Here is a 17,087-nt window from a genome sequence, read left to right as displayed (position 1 = left end):
GTCCTAGGCAGTAAAGACTATGTTTTTCTTTCAAGGTGGGAAATCTAAAATAGGTTTCAGTTTATAGACCCTGTTGAGGGGGCGGGGGTGGGGGTGGGGAGAGAAATCTTTTCTATATGAAAAGTCTTACCTTTTAAGTTCTACATAGTAAAGGCTAATTTTTCCTAGTGTCTGCAGATGGAAATATACAAAACACATGCTTTCCTCTGCCCCCTTACGCCACCAGATTCCCAAGGGAATTTTCTGTGCCCGCGGCCCTTGAGAGGACAGCACCCAAACCGAAACTCGCTGACCACTGAGGGAGGATTTCAACCCACAGGGATCCTCTGGGATGGGCAGGGCTGGCACCCCCTGTGGGTTTCCAAGGCTGTGACTCTTACACTTTAAGAGCCTCACCTTCCCCCGCAGAGTGGGTGGTGGTTTGGAACTGCTGACTCTGGGTTGGCAGTCTGATGCATAACCACCAAACCCAGCAGGGTGCCCCCCCTCCTTGGAGAGAAAGGCCTATAATAACACATTGGCAAATACCTCCCCTCCTCCTATGTGGCAGGGAGTGTCCTGGAGGCTGTGAGGCATGGGAAGCTACTTCAGAAATCTCTGCTTGAGGATTTGGGGGCAACAGGACACAGAAAAGGCAGACGGGATTGGAATGTGCCTTCAGGTCCTTCTACGAATTGGTGTCATTCTGAGATCTTTGCAAGGTGGACAAGGCTGAAGATCCCTGGAGACATTTTCTTCTCCAAATTCTGCCTTTTCCAGCGGTCTGTGGCTTTCAGGAGCATGAAAGTTAACCCCGAGGTTGCCTCCATGGTTGTCCTAGCTTTTGTTCACACCCCTCCACAGGTGCCTGTGGGAATCAGTTTATCTTGGGGGGAGGAGAAGGAAGAAGAGGTTTTCACCATCACCGGATTTTATTTACTTAATTCAGTGAACAGTTTGGATCTATAAGTTTAAGTTCTTGTTTTTGAAGCTCGGGTAGCCTTCTAGGCTAAACTGAGCCCCCCACCCCCACCCATGCACAGCCTCTGCAGAGGGACGGTTTCCCTTTGCCCCTGCATCTATCACCATCTCTTTCCTCTATCAGGGCACCCATGTGACCTATCACATAGTTCTGCTCTACACTCAGATGATTGAGCCAGGGCAGATGAGCAGGGATTTACAAGAAGTGAAGCGTGGATAGCAGAAGCTCACAGCAGGAACGATGGAGGGAGGGGGGCCCTGTGGTGTCAGTTCACACTGGTGGACTTTTGAGTCTCAAAGCCTGTCTCTGGGAAGCCTGGCTGCCTACCACAGCTGCCACACGCCCACCTTCTAAAACACGAAGCCAGCTAGCTTCCAACTCAGCACCTTATACCAGCCACCATGTGGCACTTCCCCACTAGGTCCCCAGCCCCCATGGAGGTCTCTCCTGCCAGCCCCTGCCACACAGGTAAAGCACCAGCCTCCAAGGCCCCCTTCAAAGTGCTGGGATCTCAAAGTATATACATAACAGGAGTCTCCATACACATACAAGACTCCATGGACCTGACCTGCAGGGGCCTCCCAATAGGCCCCTTCCTTCCTGAGGCCCGTGCAGCCCCCAATTGTGGACAAAGGTTTATGTGCTGCCCTGCATTCTACAAAACAAAGGCCCCTGGGTGACTAGAGAATTCCAAGGGGTATTTTCAGAAACAGAGAAAAGGCCAAGTTCCCGATCCATCAGGACTTGTTCCTCTCAAAGGGGATTGCGGCAGCTTCACAGCAAAGTGACACTGTGGAATTGCTGCACACGAGCTGGCAGTTACCTTTGAACTTGATGGTGCTGAGGGTTAAGAACGGAACTGCGAAGAGCAAGTTCAAACCCACCAGCAGTTCCGTAGGAGAGAAATGAGGCTGTCTGCTCTTGTAAAGACTTACAATCCCAGAAACCCTGGACTGGACCAGGTGCCTCTGAGTCAGACAGAGGTAGACAGGGAAGAAGTATTGTTGGTTGATGTCCCCAAAGTGGTTCAGACTTAAAGCGACTCTATGCACAAAGAAAACAAAAAAACAGTTCTTCAAGGAGAAAGTGTTTGAACTGACAGTCGAAGCAGTTGTACAACTGTGGATGATGTACATGGATGATTATAATTTCAGTAAGAGCGCCAAATAAAATGATTAATAAGGAGATAATTACATGTACAACAATGAATACGAGAAGAAAACGTTCTACAAGGGGTCATACAACTCTTATCACAATCCATACACACATCGTGTAAAGCACATTTGTACATTCACTGCCCTCATTCTCAGAGTGTACAACTCTTGTTGATATGATTAAACTTTTGAATTGTATGAGATGTAGATGAAGGGCCAATAAAACTGTTCAGAAAAGGGGAAATTTTTAGATCTTTAAAATTGTTATATAAAATAAACCAAACAAAACCACAAGGTCTTCCTCTTTTCTGTTGATTGTCTACTGTACCAAGCATGATGTCCTTCTCCAGGAACTGGTCTGTCCTGTAAGCATGTCCATAGTCAATGAGACTCTTCTACCCACAGCCTGTGTTACTCCACACAAACCACTTCCTGCTCCAGGAGACAGAGGCCAGGAATGGAGCATGACATCTGAACCCTGAACCCCTCCGGGATCCATGAGGCAGCCACAGAACCAGGAGCCAGAACATGAGCGTGGTGGACTTCCAGGTCTAAGAGGAAGTCAAGTGGGGTGCTGTGGGGCAGGAGGCTGGCTGTGGCCCGAGAGGGATCTCTTGACAATAATTTGGGAGAGTAGGCTTCGCTGAGCCTTCTTAGATCAGGAGCTGAGTGGATTCAGACTAGGGCTTATGTGGAGTCATGTCCTAAGGGCATTTATTGGCAGCCCCCAAAGAGCTGGATATCCATTGTCCAAGGAGGCAGGGAAGGAACTGTCCTGACTGAAAAACTGTACCGGAGCATTTCTCCCCTGAACTGTGACCTGCTAACAACTCAATAAACCCCTAACTGAATTACTGACCCAGCCGACACAGTAGACAGACACAGTAGACAATGATGGGAGGGGTGTCAGAATGGGGTGGGGGTGGTGAAGGCATGTCTTCTGCTGGGAAATTTCCCACCCCCCACTATTTTCGTGGGTTGGTGCCACGAGTGTAAGAATCTTTACAGGGACCCCAGACTCAGGGAAGCATGAGGTTTATACGGAAAAAGGAGGAAGGTAAGGGAAACTTCCTCCTCTGGATTCTTACATGGTTGCTTTGCTTATAAAGACGGAAAATAATGCAAGGAATGATATGCTACAACTCAAGGGAGAAAGGGAAGAGGTGCTTCTGAAGCAGCTGGGGCTAGAGGCAGGCTGGTTAAGTACATGTCCAACAGGGGGGCAGGGCCGACTGCACCCACCTTGTCAACGGCCCAAGGCCGCTGAATGCACATAAATACACGGTGGGGGTGGAGATGAGAGGATTAAAAGGGTAAGTGCACTTTGGATAGAGTATGTCTCCTGTCCAGCACTGTAAGGTTGGCCGCCATGTGATATTGAAAGAGGGCTGGGGCAAAAGGGTTTGGAGGCCCCATTCTGCGCTAAGCACACCACAGGTAAGCAAATGTGAACAAACAAACGATGCCTATCTTTCTCATGGTTCTATTTTGGATGATCATATGATATATTTGTGCCATGTGGTGGGGACATTGCTCCAGTACTGTCAACGGTCTATGAATGAAATGTGACGGCTGCTTCGTGCGTGCCCGTTTGGAAAGGGTCCGTCCAGTCAGAGCGCGAAGAAGCCTGGAGGAGTGAGCCCGTGGGTGCGCACAGTTCAGGGCCTGGCTTTTGGCATGAAAGGTTGGCATTCTCGATGAGAGGTGACCTGCTTCCGCAAAGATGAAACGCGCTGCTATTGAGTCAGTGCCGACTCACAGAGCTCACCTCTAGAGCTGCTGCTGGTTCCCAATGCCAACCATGCAGATCCCAGCACAACGAATAGCCACTCCCCCAGTAGGGCTCCCTGATGGGCAGTTCCTTTCTGCAGCCAGTTATGACTGGATACACTTACTTGACAGGTAGGTTGGATTCTTCGCCTGCTCCCCTCCCCGACACCCTGGCCTTAAAACATTTTACTCATGAATCTAAACAAATGTCCTCATTTGGACCAACTCTCAAATCTCCATGAGCACAAATTTAAACCTTCAAATCGCTATCACACCTCATGCCAGGCTAGAAAACAACAACAACAACAACAACAACCAATTAAAATGAAAACCAAACCCACTGCCCTGGGTCAATTCCGAGATTGTGAACCTTGATGGGGCAGACAGCCTCACCTTTCTCCCTCTGGGCAGCTGGTGGGTTTGAACTGCCAGCCTCGTGGTTAGCAGCCCAGTATGTACCCAGAACCCTGGTGCTGCTGTGGGTGAAAACGAGCGTCTTCTCGTGAAAGTGGAAAGGGGGTGGGGCGTGTCCTTAAATTCCTTTGCTCCCCTTCCTTCTGGTCCATTAGGAGCAGACAGTGATTCTCAACTCTGGCCGCACCTTTGAATGTTCAAACCACCACCAGACAACTCCACCAAGGCTAATTAAGTCAGACCCTCAGGGGATTAGATACTACATTCCGCAGGCTCATTATCTGTGTTATCTTTGCTGTTCTGGCACCTAATTCAGGCCCAACTCCACCTCAGAGTTTTGCTAATTAAACCGTATTCTAATTGTTCTTTCTAGTCTCTAACCCTTAGTAGTGGCAGGAGTGGGGGGAGGGTGCTTGGGGCCAGGGTTGTGATGGATGCAAGCTAACCTTTACTGAGGACTGACTGGGGCCAAGCAATATTTTAAGCTCATCACCCCACAGGCCCTCAGGCCAGGCCTCTCTTCTCCATCCAGACAAGGACACGGATGCAAGCAGGTAATTGGCCTGGATCTTCACAGATAAGCAAGAGCTGGGACTGGGATTCAAACCCACCAGCCAGACACACCCTCTCCTCTTGACTGAGGTGCATCTTCCAACTCTGGGGCGAGAGCCTCTGAAGCACAAACGGTGGTCTGCTACCAGGACTGGCTCTCTCCAGCAGCACACAAACCCCACACTTACACTCAACCATTTTAAGTTGGTGCCGACTGATAGGACAGTTTCTGAGACTGGGACTCTGTACAGGAAAGAAAACCTGGCTTGCTCCCTTGGAGCAGCTGGTGGTTTCGAACTGCTGGCTAATCGGATCACAGCCCAACTCGTAGCCACTATACCAAGGCTCCGTCGAGTTTCATCTGTTTGATAATCTAATCATCCCTCAGTATCCCCATGAACACAGGCTCAAAGGCCTGTACATAAAATGGTATAGTATTGGCATAGAGCCTACCTCCCGTATATTTTATTTTCTTAAAAAAAAAATTAATCATTTTATGGGAGGGGCTCTTACAAATCTGACAACCCATCATTCAATTGTATTAAGCACATCTCGTACATATGTTGCCACCATCATTTCCAAAACATTTTCTTTCTACTTGAGCCCTTGGTATCAGCTGTTCTTTCCCCCCTCCCTCCCAACCCTTGTGAAACCTGGATCAATTATGTATTATTGTTGCCATTTCATGCCGAACACTGTCCCTTGTCTTCCTACAGCCACATTTGTTAGTCGTTGGTCCTTCCCCACCCCCACCCCCGGGGGAGTGGGACAGATATCTAACTTGGTGATGGGTAGCCTTCCTGTACATTTTAAACCATAGGTCCCCAAATTTCTTTTGCCTAACGTGCCCCATTTCAGGGGGAGAAAATTACTTGGTTGCCCTCTGGCAATTAAAAATGTTTGTGCAATAGCCCATAATCCAGACTCAAGGGTAGGAACTTACTTTGGCTGCCTCCTCTCCCTACATCTTTGCAGCAACCCCACTCCGCCAGAGGTGGGGGATCACCTCTTGATAACTTAAATTGTTGAATACAATGAAAACAGCACTTAAACTGCCCTCTTGGCTTTTGATGGGTTGTGCATGGGCAGGGTATTAGTTAATGTGGCTCTTCACTGAAAGCTCTGACAGGATTCACATGTAATTGTGAACTGTTCTCCAGAATGCCACCCAGCTGTGTATAAAGTGAGTCCGGGATTGAGGAGGAGGGGACCTGACCAGGAGCAGACCGTGTTCTCTGGACCAGAGAAACCCCTGGATCAGGAGGGGAGCAGCAGAAACAGGAGGCAAAGCCTCGGAGAGCGGTGGCCTCCCCAGCCCATGGAGAGAGTGACGCTCGGGGCGTGGGGCACAGCGTGCAGAGTGGGCTGCCTCTGGGCACTTCTCTGGACAAGCTGGATTTGCTGACCGAGAGCTTGAGCTGAATGCTCATGTCCTTGAACTTCTGTTAGTGGATCTGAACGAACTCTGTCACGTGTCCAGAATAACAACTATTTCCTGAGCATTTCTCCCTTGTAAACCTGTTAACTTGCTAATAGCCCATATGACCATTCACATTGGGAGTGGTGTGTGGCCGCTGCACCGAATGCTAGCGCCCAGGGAGGAGCAGAGAGTGGTGTGTATGGCAGTTGAGGTCGCTCTGGCCACGTACTTGCCATGTCACGTCCCTAACAGCTCTGAAGAGACACTTGCACACAGTTTACTAAACAATGATGCACTTTTGTGGAATGTATCGACAGGTCGTGCTGTCTGGCCCACAGACACAGTGAGGCAGACCCAACTCCACCGCAACTGAGCGCACCACGTGCACACTGTCTGTGAGCTGGTGAGACGGGGATTGCCTGTCACTCTGCCAGAGCTCATCTGTAAGGATGAGTAGCTGACTTCCTGGAGGAAGAGACACGGAAAGAAAATGGACGTTCAGAGAGGACAGGGCACGGGGAGGCGGACTAAAAGGGGAACACAAAAGCGAGAAGGCCAGGAAGCAGGAAGCAAGCAGGAAGCAAGGTTGGACTTCGTGATTCGACTGCAGAGTGGATAGCCGAGCAGAGAACACACGGTATGGTGACGCGGGTGCCAGAGAGAGCCTTCATGGGAGAAGAGGTGGTGGTGATGTGTGTTTGGGGGAGTTGGGGGGGGAGAGGAGCATTAGAAGGTAAACAGAGGTAAGACTTAGATTGCACTGTGTAGCAGGCAGGATGGGACACTCCAGCAGACGTTCTGCTAGGTAGGAAGGGAACAGCCAGCCGGGACACACGGAGACCACCCCATGTGTGGTCAGGGGCTCAGAAGTGGATTGCCAGGACTTCATCTGAAGCACCTCTGGGTGGACTTAACCCGCCCATGTTGAGGACAGCAGCCAAAGGCCTTAGTGCATTTATCAATACCAGCCAGGGACTCAAGGCACACGCTTCCTCTGAAAAGAAACGGACATTTGAGACAGCATGCAGAGAGAATAGAGGACAGAGGGATCCACTGCTGGATCTGCTGGGGGACACACCACAGGACGAGGCAGGCAGAGGTGGGAGGGTCAGGAATTGAAAGTGAATGCCATGACTGTTGGGAGAGGAGACAAGTCAGGCTCCTGGTGGGTGGACAAGGTTCTCTGCTGTAATGGACTCAGACCACTAGAGGGCACCCGTGTCACGTGCCTGGCTTTGCTAAATGGGAGTCTCGTTCCCAGGGCCACCATGGTGATCTGTCTACCCACTGGGCCCTGGAGCCCCCCCCCCCCGCAAATCCCCTGGAGTGTGGGGGCAGATCATACGGGTGTTCAGTCTCTCCTAGGCGACTGGGTGAAATCAAACAGCTCTTCTCAAAGGGGGATGCCCAGGACAGTCCTCTGAGACCATTACCGGACGGACACCACTGTACAACTACCAAAGTCTCGTTGACTACGGAGTCAGACCAAACAGTGTCTGGACTTGGCTGAGGAGCATCCCACAAAGGTGGAGGGGGAGTGTGGGTGAAGGGGACATGCGCTTCAAGCATTCTTTCTATTTCGATAGAAACTGGGAGATTTCTATAGATTTTTAAAATATCATTTTTATGGGGGGCTCGTACAACTCTCATCACAAGCCACACATACATTCATCGTGTCAAGCACATTTTTACATTCATTGCCATCACCACTCTCAAAACATTTGCTTCCTACTTGAGGCCTTGGTATCAGCTCATTTTTCCCTCTCCTTCCCACCCTTCCCCCACCACAAACCCCTGTTAACTTATAAATTATTTTATCACGTCTCACACTTCCTGACATTTCTATAGATTTTTAAAAACACCTTTTAATTGTGACGTAGGTGCTGGTGTGGAGCCTGGTGGCACAGTCATTACGTGGTGGGCTGCTACCTGCAAGGTCAGCAGTTTGAAACCATCAGCTGCTCCTTGTGAGAAAGATGGGGCTTTCCACTCCTACAAAGCTTTACTGTCTGGGAAACTCACAGGGGCAGCTCCACCCTGTCCTGTGGAGTTGCTGTGAGATGGCATCGACTTGTGGCAGTGAGTTTAAGAGGGGATAGTTTTACAGAGCAAATCATAGTAAAGTTACAAAAAACATACAGTCTTTCCCGTTGCCTTATCTGTAGAACAGAGTGGCACTATCAAGCCCCCAGGTGCCATGTCTGTAACATGAGAAAGGTCACAGCAGGTGGGGTTCTTGAGCCTCAAGGTACCTCATTCTCCCATCACCTAGACTTCCCTTTGTGGGCAGAGTTGCCACTGGGTAGGGCCTCCCCTGTGGCATTCTGTATGGAAAATCCACTGGGACTTCTGCCTTGCAGCAGATCTGAGGAAGAGGAGGTGAGATGGGAAGCACCCCCACAGGAGAGAAAGCGAAAGCTCACAGGGAGGCAGAGGTCCAAGGCAGCCTCTGGGGCAGACTATACAATGTCAGCCCAGATCTGCAGAAGATGCCATCACAAGTGTCATTGAAGGTGTGGCCATTGGGGCCTGAGGTGGGTGGGGTATGTGGAGGTGGGAGAGGGAACCCTGTCCTACTGCTAACCCCTTTGGGGAAAGTGGAGGGAGGGGAGAGGAGAGTGTCCCTCCCGATGGATGCATTAGGGTGAAACAGACTTACCAAGTGTGCCGGGGACGGGGACCTGGCGTCCTTGATCGTGGTGCTGGTGGGGACATCGAGAAGGGGCCATTTCATCTGCAGGTACTGCACAAAGGACAGAGAACACAGCTGCTGAGAGGAAGACGAGGCCTCACGAAAGCCCACAAAGAGCTGAAGTGATCTGTGCTGGGGAGGGTGGGGTGTCTGCAAGGCCCACCGTGGTAACTCCACAAGCCCTGGACACCGCCAGTTTCCATGTGCTTTTGAGGGTACAGCGTATTTTTACCGTGACCACCACCATTTCCCTCCATCACACTTTGGGGACCCAAAAGACAGACTAGGTGAACTTCCATGGGGCGGGGGGCAATTGATGATATCTTGCAGCACCCTGACCAAAGCGGCCAAGGGCCCCAGTCAAAGGCGATGGATGGTGACCGTGCCCAGTGGGTTTCCATCTCTTATGGCCTGTTAATGAAAACCACCTGCCCTCCTGTACTCTCTGGTTCATGAGTAGTTTCTATCCATCCATCCTCAAGTTTTCTGGTCCGACATGTTTCACTGTAGTGTTTCTCAGCCTTGAAAAGACTATTCAGGGCCCACCCTCTCTTAGATGTCAACGCAGAAGAACCAATCTCTCTCTCTCTCTCACCCACACCCCCCCCCCCCCATAGGGTCACATTCTCATGCTATGTGACCCTGGACAAATGCCTAACAGTTCGAGCCCCATTTTCTTCATCCGCCAGGCCAGGCCAACTCTACAGGTTGGTAGAGGATTAGACACAAAGTGCTTCGCACATGGAAGACATTTGATAAACGGCAGTGATTATTTTCATAAGCAAATCATTAGTCATCGCCAGAAGCAAAAACACACATGTTGTCCTAGTGTGAACACTGATACAGAGCTTCTGGTCGGCAGACCGGCGGTGGGATCCCCTTTCCGAATTCTGGAGGGGACTCGGAGGAAAAAAACCCAGGAAGGGTTTCCTGCAGAAAGAGTGAAGTTATCGGCTGTCCTTGTTCTGGCTGCTCCATTTCAGACGGACAAACGGCACCCGATCTGGTCTTGCTCTAAGTGCACACGGCAGAGAGGTGGGGCTCCTCTGCCCTTGTCAATGACAAGCTTCGATAGGGAAGGCAGGGGCCACCCAAGGACGAGTTCGCCAGGGGTCAGAGTGGGCCACCCAGTAGGTGGGCTGGGCCAAGGCGGCCAGTGTTAGGGGGACCCACCAGCGGGCTCGTGGTACCCCAGCCTGATGTGAAACCTGCACAGTGCAAGGTCCTCTGCCGCCCTTACTCGGCACCTACCGTTCTTGCACGAACTGTGATTTGAACATGTTTGGAAAGTTATAAGTACTAGACAAACATTTGTACTCTCAGTCAAAATTCATTTTCTCTGCTAGTGCCAGCATTTATATCACAGTGATTGTTTTTTCAAAGAATTTTCACGCCCCCCCCAGTTTAGCCTTCTTACCAACCTGCTCGTAAAAGTCTGGGTCAGAAGCACGGATAAAGCTAAATCGAGCTGGAGCCTACATCCCCTGTCTCCAATCCCGGTTGTTACTGCAGCGTTGCTCACAGGGCTCCGGCAAGTGAACGCCATCCTCTCCCCAGTGCCCAGGTTTGTCACTGCTGATGGGTCCCCGCACTCTCATAGGCTGGCCACCAGGGCGCTGGCTGAATGAGTGGACAGATGCACACACAGCAGCGCTTTCCGGGCCGATCCCTGGGCAGTTGGAGCCGACATCATGCAAACCTCTAGGGCCAGTATCCCCCACCCCCCGTTTCTGTTCGCCTCTTACAGTTGAACCACACTTGCAAAGAACCCAAACCAAACCACTGTCAATTCTGACTCCACAGGGTTTGGGGTAGACAGTGCGGGGGTTCTTGGCGGAAGAATGTCTTAAAGGCTGTTCTGTGCAGTACAGCTATTTAGTCTCCAAGAAACCAGGAGCTCCCTCATCCCCCTCTAACATCTGTGGCAACCCCAAATGCCTCTAGGCACCCAGTACCCTGGTTCAATGACTTCAGGGCAGTGGCTCTGGAGAAATCACCCCGGTGGAGAGCCACGGTACGAGAGGCTAGGATTGGGTGCACTGGGAGCTCCGAGGGCAGGGAGCCTGGGGAGGTGGGGGCACAGCGGTGGCAGAATCTTCTGTCCTCTGCCCCACTGAACTCAGGCCAAGAAAGCCAGAGAGCGTTTGTTCGGATTCACTATGACCTTATCAGAGCAGAATTCCCCTTTAGGGTTCTCTGAGGCTGTAAATATTGACCAGTCACTGGCCTCTCCTTCCCCAGTGAAGCAGCTGTCCGTTTGAATTGCTAACCTTTGGATCGGTTACTGGCCCAACAGGGAACTCGGGGCACAAGCCTTGGGTGAGGACTCTGAGGGGACAGGTGACATGAATCGGAGTAGCAGGGGCCGGGCACAGCCCCTGTAACACTCAGGTCCTGTGGCAGCAGAGGTTTGGAGGTGGCTGGTAGGTAAGCCATGCGTTGCGGGCGCAGAACAGTCGAATGGCAATGTGCACAAGGCCTCTCTTAGGCTCCCCGATGATCCCAAGGTTAACTGCTCAGTGAGGGCTGCTTGCCCTTGAGAACGAACCAGCTGATCTCCTTCTCTGCACAGTAACCATAACGTGGGCAAGTTGACCCAAGTCCACTGTCGGCACCATTCAAGAGGCCCAGCCTGGTTCCGGATGAGGGGCTCCCCGAGGGAGGAGTATGCCCGTGGTCGAGCTACCCTGCCTCTCAGGGGTCCCAAGGCTGTGCACAGCACTGGACGAGTGAAGCGCCAGAGAGGACTCTGATGGCCAGGAGTAACGAGATACCACGTGTGTTGTGACGTGTTCTCCTGCCCCGCACCTGAAGCACAGCCAGCGGCCAGCTGCAGTCAGACAAGGTCTGTGTGTTGCTGTAATGCAGAGCAGGTTCCAGAAGGGCTTCTAGAGCCGACAAGGGAGGAAGGAAGGCTGCGACCTGCCTCTGCAAACCAGCCAGTGGAAAGCTCACGGGAGCGTAGCGCTTTGAGCCCGTTGTATTTGGGGTCATCACGAGCCAGGACCCCAACACAAACGCGGGGAGTTGTCATCCTGGATTTACAGGAGCTGCTGGGCAGGCCACTTGTGTTCTGACCCCCGGAGAGGAGAGAACAGCAGTGTTTCTCAATCAGATAGGATCTGGAGAAGCCTTGGGCTGGGGGTGGGAGGGGGGCTCCATGGGGCACGCTGACTCAGTTCTGCCCTTGTGGTTCACAGTTAAGTAGAGCAGGATTGTGGTTTAGAACATGTCTTTAGCTTGTTAAGGACGATGATCCCACTCCTATTTTTAAATTGTTTTCATTGGAACCGTTGGTTGAATTCTCTCCGCATCTACCCAAATGGTCATGTGGTTTCGCGTATGTGACTTTTTCGTGAGATGGAAGAGATTTTCTTACACCAAAGCCCTCCTGCCTCCCTCAGGTAAACCCTCTTGGGTCATGGCGGTTTGTTCCTGTACTAGAGGAGGAGAATCAGTGCGTTCAGATTTGGACCACAACATCCTTAAGAAAGAGTGAAGAGACCTTTTCAATCTGGGGAACGTTTGCCAAGTGTGTATCAGTTCTAATTTTGGCGTTCTTACAGCCAATGAGGTGCTGTTTCCCTTTCCCTAAGCTCTTGGTCCCTCTCTGCTTCCTGGGCCTCTCCCCAGCGCCCTGCTTGGGTGAACACTTAGCCAGGTGGGTCCCGGGGCAGGGTCCCTTTGGAAGGTCACTCTTCCTGCAGGGAGGTGGAGACCCCGCCCGAGAGCATCCCCGAGTCCAGACTGTGCAGCAGATTAATCGCAGCTGTGCCCTGGAATTTCCCCAACATACAAATCTTCATGATGTAAAACAGCTGGGAGGAAATCCCAGCATGCCCTGTACAGAGGCTGAGCTGCCAATGAGCTATGGCGATTAACCCTCGGGCTCCCAGGTGGTGAGGAGAGCCCCTCTCCCCCTATTAACCACACTGTTCCAAGCCTGCCAGGGTGTGGGTTGGACTGACAGGCACTCACTGGCGGGCCTGGTTCCTAGTAGGGGCCATGTTCTCCCGGCCCACACATTCCCACAGAAACCCTGGGAGGAAAGCAAGCTTCGGGTTACAGCGTAGGCGAGGATGTAGTCTGCTGCCCCACATGGGCACAGGGCAGCTGGATTCCAGGGCCCCAGTCAGCCTCAACAACCTGCCAGGTGAGAAAGCTCACCGGCTACCCTGGGCGCAGAGACATGCCCTGGCCGACAGCTTCCCAGGCCTTGCTGACTTCTGGGCTCCAGCAGTAGTCACCCAAGTGGAAAGGGCTTCATGGGTGGTCAAGTGGAGAGAAGGGACACCCGCACCTCGAGGAATCCACACAATGGTCAGTATGTCACTGACCCCAAGACAGCCAAGCTCACTTCCGGTACACACACAGTCAGCTGACCACATGACCATGACCACCATGACCATGACCACCACCACCACCACCCTGTCTGACATCCACACCCTGTTCTGAGAAATGAAATGCATTGTGCGGGGTGGCCTAGTGGGTTATGCATGGGGCTGCCGCCAACCTGAGGATCAGCGGGCTGAAACGCCAGATGGAGAAAGTTAAGGTAGTCTGGTCCCCGACGATTCAAAGTAACAAACTCACTGCCACCAGTTCTGACTCACAGCAACCTTAGAGGGCGGGGTACAGAAGTTCTGCGAGTTTCCGAGACGGAAACTCTCTATGGGAGGGGCGGCTGGTGGTTTCCACTTTGCGGATCTCAGCCCAACATGTAACTAGCTAAGCCACCAAGGTACCCCAGGTAAGACCACAGTCGGGAGAGCCTGGGAAAGCGGCTGCTCTACCCTGTCCTGTTGGGTCGCAGTGGGACAAATCGACTGGAAGGCTGTGAGTTTCCATGTTCCAAACTCGGCATCAAAACGACCCCACGCAAGCTTCTCTCAGGCTCTGTTAGCTCTGCCCCACAAACTAACCCTGCAATCGTGGGGTGGGAATCGGAAGAGCAGGTGGATGGTGCTGGGGCCAGCCCCATCTCCTGGCACACCCTCCTGAGTCCTCCTCCTGCCCCACGGACAGAGATGCAGTGATACTGCACAAGCAGGCTTTAGGAGTTGTCTGTATTAGCCTGGGTACTTTAGAGAAACAAATCCACAGAAACTCATGTATAAGAGAGTTTTATATAAAGGTTTAGTGCGCGTCAAGAAAACAACCCAACCCAGTGCTGCCCAAGCCCACAAGTCCAATATTAACCCATATGTCCAACACCAATCCACAAAGTCCTCCTCCATCTCACAAAACACATGCAATGATGCCGACTGCAGGAGGAAAGCTGAATCAGCGAGCATGTAAGCATCTCAGCTCTGGCAGGGGTCTCCACACAGCTGCTCCAGCACCCAGGGCTGCATTGGGGTCAGTCCATGTGGCTTCTCCTCAGGGATATCTTGCAGGAAGTGAGCCTTGCCAGCTAAAGCAGGGACCTGGCTAAGGCAGCTGCACCATGACCAGAGATAGGAGTCCTTTGATTGAAAAGGGAGACAGACAGACGTCTCAGGCTGAAAACCCAGGCCCAGTGGACAGACCAGGCACTTTCCCACCAAGCAACAAAGCGACAGTGTCTAAGCCGCCCCCATCTTCCCTCTCAGATGGACACTCACTTCTCAGGAGGAGCGCTGCACCCAGTGGTTCTCCTTCCCTGCTTAAAACCCGTCCCTGATTGGCTAGCCGCAAGGCTCTAATTTAAAAGGATGGGGGATGGGTGGGGTGGAAACTGGGACCACAGCCAAAGCGATGGCCAATTGAGCCTCCCCCCGCTGACCGGATGTGATCCAGAGCAGAAATGCCCCATGCCCCTTCCTTGCTGTGTTCTTTACGGACTCCGAGGGCAGGCCTTTGAGTTCTGCCTGGCACTGTGTGGGTGGGTCCAAACCACGAACCTTGCAGTGAGTGGTGGAACACAAACCAGTTGCTCTGCACAAATACCTTTCAGCTTCTTCTGAGCAAGGTCTCCACACTCACCAGCATCCCAGCACCACTCTTCCCGACGCTCCCCCCAAGGCGAGTTCTTCCTCTGTGTACCCTCCTGTTCTTCGGGTGCCCCGGGCTCCTTCACTCCTCTCCAACTCTCCTCTGGAGCAGGCACCCTCACGCGGCACACTGAGCACTCCCCATCTGTATGTCCCATCTGCCCTGGACAGGTAGCTACTCAAGACTCACGTCCGCACTCCCAGTTCCTTGCATAAAAGCCAGCAACTCTAGGCTGCTCTGTTTGCTAAATGTTTTCAGGTTCTAAAGCCCATCTCTGAAGGAACCCTGCCCTCGTTGGTTGGTCCTAACACAGTGCGAGCTCAAGCATGTGGCCTCTCTACGCGAGCCCCGGCGTTGGCATCTGTAACTTGGGGCACCAGCCTTCGTGAATCCTTTAAAGCTGTGGAACATTGCCAAGGGCATCCCCTCCACTCGTGAGCGACTTAGTATAGCACAGGCAAGAAACTGTACATGTGGCCTGGAGGCTGGGCTGTCCACCCCAGCCAGTAGTTCCAGGGGGCCTCTTTAAGACCTTAAATCCCAGCTTCTCAAACTTATCTGGCCCATCACCCCCCTTTCAGCAAATAAATTACTCAGCCCACCATCTGCCCCACCCAACAACGAAGAACTTTTGTGCGATGTCGTCATCATCCAGGCTGAAGTGCAGGACTCTGCTTTGTAGCCCCCTTGGGGCAGTCCAGCAGTGACCCCAGTGGGCAGAATCCCTCACTTTGGAAAACTGTCCTGAATCATCTGCAGCAACAGACACACACAGAGCTGCCTCTGGAAACACACCAACTTTGTTATGAACACTTATTAAACATAACCAAGCACATGGCGTGACTGATTCCCTAGGCCTGGGGGCTCATGGGACACCAATGTCAATTGGCATAACACGATCTAAAGGCTATAACTTACTTTGGTATTAGAAGCTTGTGAGCGGCCAGTTAAGGTGCTCCTACCAGAAGCTCCCTGTCCTCAGGACAGAGGGGTCATGGAAATGAAAAGTCCCTGGGAAGAGGTGAAGGACTCATGGGCCATGCAAGCAGCAGTCTCCACATGCTGAGACCAGAAGAAGTAGATAGCGTGCAGCAACTACTGCTGCTCTGGAAGGGATCACGTTCATGGTCCTGGAGACGGTGGCAGACACAGATGGGTGAAACCTCGGAGACCAAGACCCTCGGTCACTCTTGTGGTCTGGAATAGAATTCACCTCTGTGGCCCACAGCAGACAGGTCTACTACACGGCCGAGGTTTGCACATCTCAGACGAGCTGACCGTGTGGGAATAAGGGGTAGCATTTACCCAGGAACAACGTTCAGAAGAGCCTGGAAAGGAGGCAGAGAAGACGGGGAGCAGAGAGGAGAGGTGGAGTGGGAGGGGTTGCACCGAGGAGAGTGCCGTGAAGGAGATGACCCCACGAGGGGCTGACTATCTGTAACTCTCCAGTCGGCTCACACTCACAAATTCACAGAAAGGAAGACAAGGGGAACATTTAAGTCATTAGTGGAGAGATGTAAAAACTTCCCCATGTAGGAATTTTTTAGGCATAGAAGTCACTGAAGGAGATAAAATGGAAGCATTGTTACTGGTAATCAAACAAGGGGGTTCAGAAATAAAAGGGTAACCACAGATTTTTTATCCTTTCCTCTTCTTTTTCTTTTCGAAAACGCAGCTGTGTCTGCATTTGCTCAGCTCTGTGGCTGGGGCTAGGTGGAAAGGAGAGTCTTTGTGTTTTATTAGAACGTAGAAGGCTGGGCTCTTTGTTGACGTTGAGTCATTACACTGAAATGCAATCCATAAACCTAAGAACCGAAATGAAGGCAGCACCAAAGTGGCATGCAAGGCACGGGTGATGGGAAACGTCATTCCCACTCATATTGCGCTCACAGGTATCTGAGGCGCACTGTGCGCCACACGTGTTCAATGGGTGATTTTTACAAGGGAGACAGCCAGGCCTTTCTTCTGAGGCACCTCTGGGTTAGACGTGCACCCCTGCCCGTTTCATAGATTGGCAGCTGAACAAGGCAGCCATTTGGGACTCCTTATTTCAGATGGGGACTTTGCTTTGGTGGGTTACTATCGTTACTTTTAAATTACTGTTGTTGTCGTGGAGGATACGCACAGCAGAACACAACACCAAAGCAGCTA

General features: G+C 51.9%; 1 protein-coding gene across 2 annotated transcripts in view; it reads right to left on the bottom strand.

Moving 5' to 3' along the window:
* Window positions 1–17,087, bottom strand: part of TCF7L1 (transcription factor 7 like 1) — a 155,829-nt gene that overhangs the window by 13,371 nt on the left and 125,371 nt on the right. For both annotated transcript variants that reach the window (XM_075563070.1, XM_075563069.1), the window contains exon 4: window positions 8,931–9,014. In XM_075563070.1, the coding sequence (XP_075419185.1) occupies window positions 8,931–9,014 (84 nt within the window). The remainder of the gene's footprint in view (window positions 1–8,930; window positions 9,015–17,087) is intronic.

This window comes from Tenrec ecaudatus, chromosome 11 (genome assembly GCF_050624435.1).
Source record: "Tenrec ecaudatus isolate mTenEca1 chromosome 11, mTenEca1.hap1, whole genome shotgun sequence".
In the NCBI taxonomy this organism is placed as follows: domain Eukaryota; kingdom Metazoa; phylum Chordata; class Mammalia; order Afrosoricida; family Tenrecidae; genus Tenrec; species Tenrec ecaudatus.
This window is presented reverse-complemented; position numbering and strand designations above follow the sequence as displayed.